The sequence below is a fragment of the Leptosomus discolor genome, chromosome 3, assembly GCF_034619465.1.
Source record: "Leptosomus discolor isolate bLepDis1 chromosome 3, bLepDis1.hap2, whole genome shotgun sequence".
NCBI classification, from domain to species: domain Eukaryota; kingdom Metazoa; phylum Chordata; class Aves; order Leptosomiformes; family Leptosomidae; genus Leptosomus; species Leptosomus discolor.
In genome coordinates this window covers 28,273,032-28,287,164 of record NC_141393.1, presented here as the reverse complement: position 1 = coordinate 28,287,164, position 14,133 = coordinate 28,273,032, and the positions used below count along the sequence as shown (strand labels likewise).

Below are 14,133 nucleotides of genomic sequence, written 5' to 3'. Positions count from 1 at the left end.
ATATCTGTAACCCATGTCACGGTTACATAATAACAGTTTTGGTGCTCTTCTGTCAGATTTGTCCATTCTGTCTAGAAAAGGGTTATTTGTAGCCCCATATTATGAAAGAAAATATTTCCATAAAATTAAGATAAAAACAAAAGGAATGAAAAAGATTCAGAGCTTTCTTGGATTTAAATTGCAAGCGCATAATGTGCAGCCCAAGAAATCACAAAATGCAGTCCATACCACCCTCCTGCAACTGCATCATGAGGACACAGCTAATCAACTGCAGGTTTTTGCAGTGCTAGAGAACAAACACAAAGACACTTCACTTTCTCTACCAAGGAAGAGGCTGTACCAGTACAACCAAATATGTCTGTGTATATTTTTTTTTAAAACATGTAAATATATAGATGCAGATTATAGAAGGGAAACCTTCAGGGTCTTGCCATATTACAAGTTCTGCCCATGTAGTTGCCAAGAAATGTTCACGTGAACTTTGTAAGTACTCAAAATCCAAACACAGAAAGAATACTGTGCTATGGCATTAGAATGAAAGCAAAACGTAAATTAAAGGGACCTGAAAGGAACTATTTTAGTTCACTGTCCAGATTGGAGGAAAAGCAAAATAACAAGCATGAAATTGCTAAAAGAACAAATGCATGTTTACATTTTGCAAATGTCGATAGCCAAAAGGATTGTCACTAGTAGGACGGATAATATTCAATATGTCTTTTAGCATGATTTCCATTTGTTCCTCAGATCAGCTGCACAAGGAATCATCTGTAAGCATTCTACTAGACAGAGCTGTGCTTGGGGTGTGTAAAAGAACATATTGAAATATGCACCAAAACAAAATATCTCAAACAAAATTATATACTACATTTTGAAGAGGACTAAGGTCATGCCAAGTCAGCTTTGATCCAGCTTCCAGAAACCCAAAACGCACCTTCTGCATCTACTGGACTGAGAAGAAAATATGCAAAAAACCCATCACACATTGCCTCTCGTAAGTCCTGGTTCTTGCTCAGGCATTCTTTCTCTTTTGCATTCTGTGGGAGACTGTCTGCTTGCATCCTCTCCTAAAAAGCTCATGCCCTCATCTACTACTGCCTCTCTCCTCAGTTCTCCTATGATGGTCTCAACACTTGCTTCCTACACATAGAACCATTTCTCTTCCTTCCAGTGTACGGGACTGGACAGCTGCATCCCTGTGGTATGTAGACAGCTAAGTAGGCATCTGGAGTTTTCATTTATTGAATTTTATTCACCTAACAACTTCAGAAACAAAGAAAGGATTCTTTAAAAGGGAAATAGAGATTATTGTTCTATCTTGAGCACGTTGAAGGAGGACATGGCTTATTTGGTGGGTATTAGAAATTCCAGGTTGTTACAGCTCACAAGTGACTCAAGAAACTGAGGGTAGATTTGGTATGGTCAGTGAAACAGCACAGATAATATGTAATCCAAAGCATGGTATCATCATGCTACGTTGTCAAATGGAAATTATTATTTTATGGTATTTCACTTGTTTAAAAAACCACCTACTATTCATTAAAAAAAAATAATCCAAGTAAATGGCAGAATGCTTAATCAAAATTAAGGAACAGCTTGAGAAAAGAGATCTCTGGCAGTCTGATTTGATGACACTCATTTATTTTCTATCAAAGAATGTATAGGATTATTCTAAAAATCAAGAGCCAATATGTTATAGTTTTTACAAAAATCTCACTGATTTGAAATAGGGATATTATTAAGCAGTTGTGCCATTTGATCACAAATAACAGTGTCACATGAGGAAATTATGAAGCTACATTTATACAGTTCCTTTTATCCCAAAGGATCTTGACACTCTTTATAAAATATACACATAGTACGCCCATGAATACAAAAAAAAAGCACATAGGAACAGAAATCACTTTGACCACCACTGTAAATCAGAGCATCTGTTTAACAGTATACATCAATATTGTTCTTTAATTCAGGGAAGGATTTAAACTGGAATAGTGTATCTAGCAGGAATTATTAGCCCGTATACCCTTATTAATTCCTAACAGATTGTATGCAGAAGGAAAACAAAGGGCAAATCACAGAGCCCTGGATCACATCCACATCCAAATTACTGTAAACTTGAGATAAGTTCTTATTATACAAAACTTGGATCTGTAAGGAAATATTCAAAGTATTTCAATGCTGAAATTCAAATGCCAAAAACAGAGTATAAGCTACAATATGCACACAAACCCTATGAACAATTGTGCCAAAGGCCACTGATAAATCAAGTAAAATTAATCCCAGAGAAAAGCCTTGACATTTGGTTGAAATAAGGACATTAAGTTGAGTTGGTCATGGATTATTTTTACTAGGTTGTAGGTTTTTTTCCTCAAAACAAAACCCCACATTTATCAGGAAATAATCGGTTTCAGTACATTTTTATACACTTCTTTTACATGACAATGGACATTGTTCTCTACATTTTCAAACAAAAACTTCTGTTTTCCTAGTTCAAATTTACTTAAAAGTAGTTGAAAAGAAAAGAAGAAATGGAAGTGAAAATTTCCAAATTTCATAATTAATTAAACAAAGAGTTTCATTGGCCAAAACTCATTGTTTTTCTAACAGTCTTCTGAGAGTTCAACTGTTCATTCCAATACAGAACTGTTCGGTATCCTGATAATTTTCCCAGGACAGAAAGACTATTTTCTGCTTAAAGCTGCTATGAATCTAACTAGAACAGTTTGCACCAAGCAACATGAGCTTAATGTGGCCTGATGCGAACCAAGTGAGCTATGGTCATTTGGAAATGGTAACATTGTATAAGGACAATGAACTCTTCCTTAAACCAATGTTTTTCAGAAACAGGCTCCACTACTGCTCACTCAAACAAAAAAAAAGACCAGAAATCAAAGAGGAATTAACGATATAAAGGAAGTAGCTCTTGCAAAACAACAGATGGAATAAGATCAGAAACACATGTAGTAAGTTGAACTTTTTAGTAAGTCCAAAATGACAGAATTGGAACAAAGGAAAAAAATGGACAAATAGGCAGACAAATCAGTAGAACAGTTGCTAACTAGACACGGGTCTGTAATGCAGAGTTCAAATCTGGACTTCCAATTATTTTCTAAATTTGGGGCTTTAGATCCATGATGTTGGTCTAGACTTTTTGCAGAAAGAGTGGCAAACCATAAAATCTCTGTCATGACTAGATGAAAAATTCCTCCAAAGTTTCTAAGGTGAATTACTGGCCTCATTTTTTGAATACTGATATTCTGGATTACACACAAGATGGAAAGCCAGTTCACATGAAGACTCTGATCTAATGCTGAACTGTGTAAAAAGGTGTCAAAGTAGAAGCAACATGGACCACATCTTCCCCAGATTCTGTCAAAGTTGAGAAACAGCTTTAAGAAAAAAAACAGGGGTTGAATGGGTAGATCAGGAAAACAAGCTATACTTATTCTTCTGATAAATTGAATTAAACACTTTTAAAATAATGCCTCCTGTGTCTCTCTTAGGCATTGCTTTCCAAATTGCACACTCATCCCTGAGCAGCCTGGTCTAGTGGCCCGTGGTGAGCGGAGTTGGAACTAGATGATCCAACCAAATCACTCTATGATTCTATGATCCCAATATGAAGCTGTGTTATGAACATACAATTATGTTGGAAAGTAGAAGAGATTGTTTAAATAAAGAGCAAAAAAATTTAAAATTTTATGAAACTATAGTTATTTGAATTAACCAGAGAAGTATTAAAACACTGCCTGTTGAATATATGTTTAATTTGTTAGGACACAAGTTACCCTGATGATTCTCCTGAAAAAATAATACATTAGACTTTCTCCAAGTCCTTTAGATGGTAGTTGGCTTATGATAACATTTACCGCTCTTAGAATACATTGTTTGGAATTACAAAAATGTTAATCCTCAAGTGGTGTGAACTAAATCTATCTCCACTGAAGTCAACACAGATTTGTAGCACAATTTTGTATTAGTCTGACGTGAGAGAAACCATCTTTATTTTAAATATTTGTCTAAAAATATATAGTGATGTGAAATTACTACCAAAATGAAAGAGATAAGTAAATGATTCACCCAAAATTTTTCCTGTTAGCAGGACTTTGACACAAATCTTTTCAGATGTGTTATGTATTTGAAAGCTTTTGATGATGTCTTGTTATTTTTTCTCTACTGCTTGAAAGCACTTAATCACACATTGCTTCATATGTGTTTTCTATTAAATTCTGTCATATAGACAACTGCTAAAAAAAGTTACAAAGTATGGTTTCCATTTTCTAACTACACAATACCAAGTCATATCCAAAATGACTATTTCTATTTCAATATACATTTCACAGTTTGTAGGAATACTTGCACAGGCAACTTTGAAATTTGTTTTCAAGAAAAGTGGAGTCACTAAAATTCAGCTATATAAATATTGGTGATAATCAATGAAAAAGAGAAAGCACATGTAAAGGTAATCAACTTATAAACCTGTGGAAATATTAGCCAAAATTTTATTTCTAGTCATAGTTTTAATTTTGCAATATCACTCTTGGTTGCATGCATTTTTTGAGGTGTTAAAATGTAATAGCAATGAAAATTATACATTAGCATATGTAGTTCAGAAGTTATCAAGTTCATGATAATATCATTTTTATGCCAGCAACCCAGCAGTAGGGAAAATAATAAGAAAAAAAACCCAACAGTTTGTTTTCTGAAAATTCAATCTGTTCAAGGCTATAGGACTGCATCAGAACATAACCTGGAACCATCAGACGGACCACAGTAACATTCTCCAGTTCTCAGTCAGGCTTGCTTGACTGATCCCTCAAACAACATTAGCTTTCCCTTGACTTCAGGCAACTCTCTGTAATTCTATCCCTTTCACTCACCAACTACACCTGTAAGCTGTTACACAAGTATTAATTTTCGACAATAAAATGTTAGTAAGTTTTTGCATTTTGTACATTTGATTAAGCCAAAACATATGCCACTAGGACACAAAGGATAAACTCTAGCTGGAAAAGTACTTTACTATTTTTAATTTTAAAGTAATATACGTGACACTGTCTTGTTCTACGCATCGTAGTCTAACATACCCTTTTGTCATCCTTTGGTAACTCTGACAGATGAAAATGACATTACAGCCTGCATTACAATTAAGACCCCAAAAATGGTTCAAAATAAGCAAACCCAATTCTTTATCCAGAGTAAGACACTTTTCTCCTCGCTTTCCAGCTAAGAAAGATCATCTAGGTTTCTTAGTTACAAAGTAGACCTTCTATGCCTTGGCTGTATCTATACCAGAAAACTCTTACTTGCTACTGCTCTCCCTGCTCATACGTAGGCACACACATAAAGCCTTACCAAATTCTGTAAAACTTGTATTTAGGAGGACAAGAACAAAGACTCAGTACTTTGTTTAATCTACAGATGGCTGATTTCACCATAAGAGTAACTGATAAATGAAACAGCTAACAGAGTCTCTGTTACACTGAGACATTAAAAGTTTAGCACAATTTTTTTTTTAATAGTCTGTCATCAGAAATTATACCAATATATCTTGAGATTGAGAAAAGAGCTTTATTTCAAAGAATAAGAGGGATTCATAGAGATGAAACAGCAGGTCATAGTTATCTCAATCTAGTTAGCTTGCTCACATGAGCTTCTTAAAGCAATAATCTTTGGTGTCCCACCAGACAACAAAATTAAATCATTTTCAAATGTACATTTAGCAAAAACCACTCCATTAAGCATTTGGTTTGTCTATGGTTTATAAACATGTATTTATGTATATATTGTTCCTCCCTTGATGTGAGGAGATAAAACAATCTAGCATTGTTACTGTAGAATAATAGAAAATTACTAACAACAGAAAAAATTTTGCAAAATGTTGTCACAAAAGAGCCAAACCGTTTTCCAGGGCTTCAAAATAATCTCTGACAGGAACTCTATTTTCTCCAATTTCTTATTAAAAACATACACACACACACACACACACAAAAATCAACGAAGCAAAGATGCTAAGGCACCAGTCCACTAGATGTGAGCCTTTGGCATCTTCCCTAAACTCCTTCAGAATGCTAACTTAGATCAATAAGATTCCAGTAATTTGAAAGGGCCACAAGATAGTTTCCATCAAAAAAACACTTTATAGAAAAAAGGGAGGAAACTGGAAACACCAAAAATTTAAGCAACAAATGGTGCTTTTATACATTCTTTCACCTAACCATAAGGAAAAAACCCCCAAACAAATGAACTACCAAAACGGTAATAGCTGGAAGTGATTAGGAAATGACAAATTATCAATACCATGTTGGAAAAGAATAAGTGCACTGCAATACTTAGGCACTGCAACAAAGGAATAAAGTAAATGAAAATGTATTAGAAAACATTCTAAATTCAAAGTTCAGAATTAAAAACAATGTTCCATTTGAACTTCTTTCTCCAAGGCCATCGAAGAATTAATCTCTATAGTAAATTTGGACCATTACAAAATGAAAGGAAGTGGCATGATGTTAGGAACATAGAATGGAATGACAGATGAGATCAAAGGATATTCTATTCTTGGTTTTGTCATTGACTTTCAAAATGTAAGTATTTTCAAGTACTAACATCTGCTAAAATCGCAGAAAAGTCACTGCAAAACTTGTGTAATCTCTCTGAATATATCTGCATCAGCAAAACACAGAAAAACTGTCATCTGGGTGCTGCCCACTTCTGCAAAGAGGTGCAGCTAACTCAATGAAAGAGTTGAGTTAACTTCACTTGATGTTTCTACAAATGTTTAACAGCTGTTTTTACTTGACTCAGCCCCTTGGTTTCACTATGATTCATGATCTGATTTCTCCTGCACACCTACTGTTCTTTCATTTTTTTTCCTGCTTTCTTCTTTAATTCCACCATTAATGCACTCACATTTCACATTTAAAGGGGTCTTAATCTTTTTTTTTTTTTTTTTTAATATTGATACAGCTTCTCAAACATCTCCATACACTGTTTAATGTTTTCGATTTCTGGATCTCAGATACGATGAGCATTTTCTCTACTAAAAGTATTACAAAAGCAGTAAAATCTGGAATAGAAATAAGGAAATCTGTCCTGGTATTCTGAAAGCCCACTGTATGTGTGGTTTCTATGAGAAAGCTGAAAGTACATCTGTTGATTGCCAGTTTATCAGAACAGATGTGCAACTAATATTTTTTATGATATATGGCATGTCCTAAATCAGGAATGATTCTAAGGATATGTATCAAGTTCTTTCAACCAAGACTGGAGGCATGAGGATGCGGAGGATGACAACCTCAAAGGCACCAAAGACATGAGAAGTAAATCACTGTTGCTGCATTTATACTACAGAAGAACATGACTCCTGGTTTAGTACCAAGAGGAAAACAGGAAGGGGTAAACCCAAAAGCTTGAGAACTACAGGTGAGTTATAGCACAACCTGACAAAATGAAGTCACCAAAGCACATTCCATGAGGACCACAAGGCAATGGAGCAAGACAGATTTTTTTCTTTTAAATTTGGTCTTGTATTTGCTTTGTTTGTATCCTGTTGTTTCTGAGTCTTTAATGTCAATGTTTTTATGTAAATCTTTTTTCAATAGCAAGGTCTCAGTGGTACTTGGAGGGGCAGAGAGGACCCTTGAAACTACTAGGTGTATTGTCTCTATATGAATCAACATATTCCATATTCTGAAGGCAAACAGAAGAATTGCCTGAGCGAACTCCAAGCCCCGAGGAGTACCTACAGCACCTCAGCAACCGTTAACACAGATGGAACCTGCATTACCATCCTCTGGTGTCGGGCAATGACTACAGACAGATGACCTCCTTCTGCAAAATGCAAGCTACAGAAAAATATATCTCAAGTCTTAGGCAAACCCAAGAATGGGATTTAAACAGAAGCCAAATATACATCCATAACAAGCTCACACATTGGCTAACTGGAACTAGGATCTCAATCCTAATTGATTGCTTGAAGCATATTCCAGAGGTCACAGCTGTCCTCATCTCTTTGGGGCTGATTCATCTACTAGTGAAGCTTTTCTGCCTACGTGACCGAGACCTAGACAGAGCTCCAAAAGCAGTATATGGTAATTATTGGCATTGTGTGTAACATGTATGGCATGAAATGTTCTTTCCTCCTTATTGTATGTTTCTGTATTCTGGTTTGCTTTTCACATATGATAACACTCTATTATGAATGGATATGAAAACTGAAAAGCATAGAAAAGTAAAAATATATTTAAGAAACCAGAAATATAACTATTCTTTTTCCATCTCAATAACCAATATTAAAAAGACCTCATTTTACCAAATTTTCCATGTCACTTAATCATTTACACTCACATAAACACAAATATTCAGAAAAGAAAATAGAGACAGATAAAAAGACAAAAACAGATAAAAGCATGAAGTTACTTAGCTTACAGACAGAATATGGAACACCTTATTTTACTATTTTTATCAGGTCTCAAAATTCTGTGAAAATTATTTTGGAGGCAATATGGTATTTCCCAATTACATATAAAAGCACTACTGCAGATGATAAATATAGTAAGTGAATTTAACTATAGCCCTCTTATTGTTACAGAAATTTGTTACAACATTAAAAATACATGCCATAAAACAGATTTAACACCTTTAGATGACTTCTAATCAGTAATGCGTCATGCTATTCAAATTCCATCTGTCAAATGCTGTAGATACAGGTAAGCAAATATAAATGCTACTAAAGGCACAATCTATATTACTTCTAGCATTATATTTTTTGACAGCTCCTAATTTGGATATCTTCCAGTGTCAACAAAACCTCTTCAAGCAGAATCTTACCTTGTTTTCACTACATCAAGGGGATGCATCAGGCAAATTTCTACAAGACCTATAAAATAATAATAAAAAAGGCCTAATAAACATTTGTACAAATAGTAGTTTAATTTTCATTGACTCCAACAGTTTTTGAATTTTGAAAAGTAAAGTAAAAACTTAAACATATCATTGATGACACAGTACTTATATACGTTGCATATTAAGCATATTCTTCTGTAGTATATTAGAACCATCAGCGATTTTATATCGTAAATGGTGCTAGTTGTTCGTTACAGTGGGGAAAGTGAGGATTCAAGCTGTGAGATCAATTTAATCACAGTTTTTGATCAGTTTTCTGACTTAAGAACAGTGGGAACATTTGTCTGGCATCATAAATAAATACATTAAGTCTTGCTGAAAGTAGTGAAGGCAGGGACTTCAGGTAGGCACTGACTTCTTTGTCATGTAAAACTAATCCCTAAGGACACTAATATTATGCAAGACAGGGCTGCAGCCTCAGGTGAACTTGACATTAAGATGACAGCTGATTCCTGAGCTGGCTATCTGAGCTGTACCCTTTCTGGTTCTTCATCCTGTCCTGCTCTGTCCTGCTGACGCTCATGTGTAGTCCTGGCTTTTCACCTTCCTGCTCCACCGCTCATCATGAGCGCTCAAATTCACATGCTGGGGACTTTCCATGTCTGAGAATGGAAAGCGTGAGTAGAAAAAGGGGGGATGCTGAGAAAGAAGAGATCTGGAAGATCCCTAATGTGCCTGCCACCACCAGCTTCAAAGTTGGTTCTGTTACTTTTTTCCACCCACCTGACACCTCATGAAAAGTCCAGAAGTTTACCACCCACGTTTTGCCCATGCTCCCCAGCATATGTCACCCAGGGAGAACTTTCAGAGTTTCTCCATATTTGCTTAAGTTTTGTAGGCTTGACTACTCCTCTGTCTATTTCGGGTACCACCCTCATTCCAAACAGCAAACACACAATAACAGGATGTTATTTATCAGGATCACAGTAAAAGTGTACTTCTCAAATCTGTCAATGTGCAGAGCTAATAAAAACAACTACGCAAATCTTAAAGGATTTTGAAATGCAGAGAAAATATGTATGCATATCTCCAAGATACTAGATTATCATGTTATTGAACTTTCTGTGCCCTGGTTTATTAAGACTCTTAAGCATTCATGATATCTTTTTATCCAGAGCAATAAATTTAATGATACAACATACAAAACCAGTTTGTGAAGACTATACTTACTATACTGTTTGAATGCATCTATTGAATCTATTTATTATTATAGCAAAAATAATTGCAAACCTTTTGCAACACAGAATGTGTCTTTTGGGGACTCGTGGCTAAACTTCTAAAAATCTTGATTCAGGAAAGCATTCTTACACAAGTTAAAATATCTGCAGATTCCTTTCTTTAAACATACTATACAGTCCCACTGAAATTAAGCACATGCTTATGTTCCACTAGATGCTCTCCTTGTTCAGATGTCATTGTCTTAAAGTCCAGATCCTGTCCGCTTATTTTAATGGCACAGAATACGGCTGAGCTCAGGTGTCACTAAAGCTAACAGTCTCTAATATCTAAGACAATTTATTACATGCTAGGCTACTCAACTACTTTCTCTTTCTGAGCAAGGCAAAGAAATTAAAACAAAGTGAAAATCTCATTTTGAAATGTTCCACACACAAACTATTGAACTAATGGAATTTTGCATTTTGGCCCTATTCTTTGGCAGACTTGATGGAGAAAGACTCTCAGTAGGCTTCGTGCAGGAACCAGGCTCTGCCTGGGTAGCATACACTGCAGCGTCAGCAATTTGAATTCTTTTTTTCATTACTGAATATAAATCTAAGGAAGGCTTAAAGTATCAAATTTCAATTATTTTAGAACTAAGAAATTTAGTTTCAAGTAGAACAGAACTATGGTGATTTTTAAGTTTATATAAGAAAGGATTAAATTCCAAAACATTATCTACTTGCCATTTCAAATTTATCCAAACTTTCTGAGTAATACAGGTACTTATCTAAGTAAGCCTTTTACACTGAACCAAACAGAGAGAAGACTCTCATTATAGTCAAGAGAGTCAGCCAATAAAAGCAATGGAGTTTTTAGCTCAGCCTACAATAAATAACCTATATCTAAAAATAACAATTTATTTTCTGCTTGATATAATTTACATATCAAGTACATATATTATTGATAATTGTTATATATTTCTCTTAAGGAAGAATAATCTATTTATATGACAACAAAGGACTGAAAAAGTTTTTGTACACAAACATAAGCAATTTTTGGAGTTAGCAACAGAAGGATGGCATAAACTAATGCTAAAATTATCAACTGAATGTATTTGAAAGGGAGTTTATATGAAATTTTGTGAAAATGTTAAAATATTTAAACTGAATTCTTGATGTAAAACAGTTGGTGAGAGTTCTAATTTAACATATATAATTTTCCTACTCTTCTATCTTTCCACTATAATATCTATAGCTTTTAAAAAACTGGCCAGATAACCCCTTACACCTACCTTCTTGCCACTATGTTTGAACGAGAGTGTCGAGTTGGTATTTTTGACCGTTGTTTTGTCATATTTTCTTTCCATTCCATGCAACATCATTTTGTTTTTCAGTTCCAAAAAAAAGAGGAAGTTTCTTGGTTTGGATAGGACAGAATCACAGCCTAGCCATGCCAGGCAGGCCATTAGCAGGTTTCAGTCAGCCAGGGCAGCTGACCTGAGTTAGTTACAGATGTAGCCCATCCCATAATGTCATGGTCATCACAAAGAGGGAAGGTTTAATGAGGAAAGGAGCTCCTGTGGGATTCCTGCTGCTCCTCCTCTAGCTTCTACCTACTCTCGAGGCCTGCTTTCCTGTCAATTGTGATGGCTGTATAGTCATTTGGCTGAGTATAACTTTGTACACCTTTGCTGGTATTAGTGTTGTTTCATGAAACCTGTTTTCATTTTAACCCACAGATCTCTTCTTTTTCTGATTCCCCTTCCTGGCTAGTGAGGGGTCACTGAGTGATAAAGCAACGGCTATAGTTCAGTCCCAATATGGGCTAAACACAGACAGGAAGACAACATAGGTAATATCAGCCAAAGAATATTAATATTAGCAGTAAGGAGACTAACTAAAAATCATGAAATTTAATATTTGTTATATTTTTTTAATAGAAAGCAAAAGCTAGCTGTTATTATTTCTGAACAGGTATATTTATTGCTGTAATTATTGCCCAGGAATGACTTTTCTATTTTACTAAAATAAGGCCAAATCACATGTCACATAAGGGAACACAGACTACAAGTTTTCTACCCTGACTCTGTCCCAAAACCTATAAACTACTCCAATAGCTGCCAACAGGTGCTTTGCAAGTGGAGCTGCAGTTGAGTATTTCAGTGCTGGCAGGGGGCATAGCCTATGAGTCTTTTCCTTTCCAACCACCCTCCTTTTCCAACTTCTCATTCCCCCCCACTGTTTTTGATCTTCTATTCCATCTTGTTTTGGCAGATAGAGCCTACAGTTGGGGGCCAAGCATGGGGCCAGGGGTTGTTCACCCTATTCTGTTTTTGCAGCATTAATGTCCATTTTGGGAAAAAACAGTACAGTGCCAGAATTTGTCTCTATTTTCTTGGCCCTCATAGGATAATTTTTAATTCGGGCATTTTTCCAGCAACTGAATCAGATTAATTCTAAGATCCTTGGCAAGAACTCTGTTTTGATAACTTCAGGATTCTATTGGTTATCTGCCTTTCTCAGTCTTTCCTTTGTCTCATCATTTAATTACACACTAGATTTTAAATGGTGTAGAGTTACTTGATTTCACCGGACAGAACTCTTCAAAACATGCTGGGATTATGACACAGCTCTCTGAAGAGCACCAAAGTGGTGCACACTGTGCATGACACTAATGGAACAGCTACAAACACAAGCTACATTTTTCCATCTACTATAGTAGTCATGCAAATCATTACAACATCCTGCTTGATAGCCTGCCCAGAAAGTGTGGTGGCCCTGCTAAATTACAAGCACTCTGATATGTGCTCAAGAAAATAAAATATATTCCTCTTTCTTTAGCTAATGTTCATCAGCTTTGTGACAAATTCAATTAGCATTATGAAAATCTAATTTGCTGAACAGCTGTATCAGGGTGTAATATATTTTAACTTGTCACATTGTAAAGGCTACTGTTTACAAACTTTGTTTTCAGGATAAAGCAGTTAACATAGCTATGGATAGACTGTCCAAATACATATTCTAATCACCCCATTGGGTCTCCTTGGTGATGTTACATGTGAACTAACTCAGAGTGATTTATGATGGCCTAATTATGTTTAAAACAACTCAGATCCAACTAGCTGAATGAGAGCCCAAAGGAAATATAGGAAAGAACAATTACTAGGTCAGTCCAACATTTGTTGTCTTCTGGGTGGGAAAATATTCCTTGTGAAAACTGGATACTAACCATAAAACAAGACGTAATCAAAATCTCTGTGTTGAAGAAATAACCATCTGTCATCATCAACATCCTCTGAGCGTGCACAAGTGGAATATCAACAACCAAGATAGGCGTCCAGAATTCTATTATGTAAAACATTTTGCTCAGTAACTGAGCCCATGGAGGGAACAAAATGACAGAAAATACTGACCCCCAAACCGATCCTCCTCAGTAGAGCATTTTCCCTTTTCCAACAAATATCTTCTGGTTTTAAATTGTTTCCTATTTATGGATTACATTACATTTCCCTCTACAAGATTCCCGCTTAAAATTTCAAACTGGTGATCTTCATATATGTTTCTTCAACACAAACATTTTGGTGACTGGTGGGTATTTTGAGTTCCTTTGGTCTTTGTTCCTCTATTGCATCACACACACAAATCTTGTAGCAATAATCATACAATATGGCCTGAGAAAACTAGGACCGTTTAAAATGTGCTCTAAATATCCATGTGGCAAAAAGTAAAAGTTTGATATTTCAGCAGCACAGGATTACAGCTCTTCTCATCTCCCCAAATGTTTCCATACTTTTGTCTATTCACTGAATAGGGAGAAAAAACAATGAAATCTAGCTAATAGTACTTGCTAAATAGCACAGATAAAAATAGAACCATTGTGTCTTTCGTCTTCCTTACAAGACAAATTCTTGTCTTCAGCTCTTCTTCAACTCTCAAAGCTATGAACTGAAAAGTGTGAAGAGCTTATGATACACACTGATTTGTCTTTCAAAGAAACCTGAGTAGCTCACCCTCTCCATGTTTTCTGCATAATACACTCTGAACACAGATTCCAACACAGATTCAAGAGATGTAG

At 35.5% G+C, this 14,133-nt stretch overlaps 1 protein-coding gene across 1 annotated transcript in view; it reads right to left on the bottom strand.

Annotated features, from left to right (window-relative positions):
* Window positions 1–14,133, bottom strand: part of SLC25A21 (solute carrier family 25 member 21) — a 260,342-nt gene that overhangs the window by 101,333 nt on the left and 144,876 nt on the right. Inside the window, exon 2 of the mRNA XM_086462414.1 lies at window positions 8,824–8,872. Within this exon, the coding sequence (XP_086318540.1) occupies window positions 8,824–8,872 (49 nt within the window). The remainder of the gene's footprint in view (window positions 1–8,823; window positions 8,873–14,133) is intronic.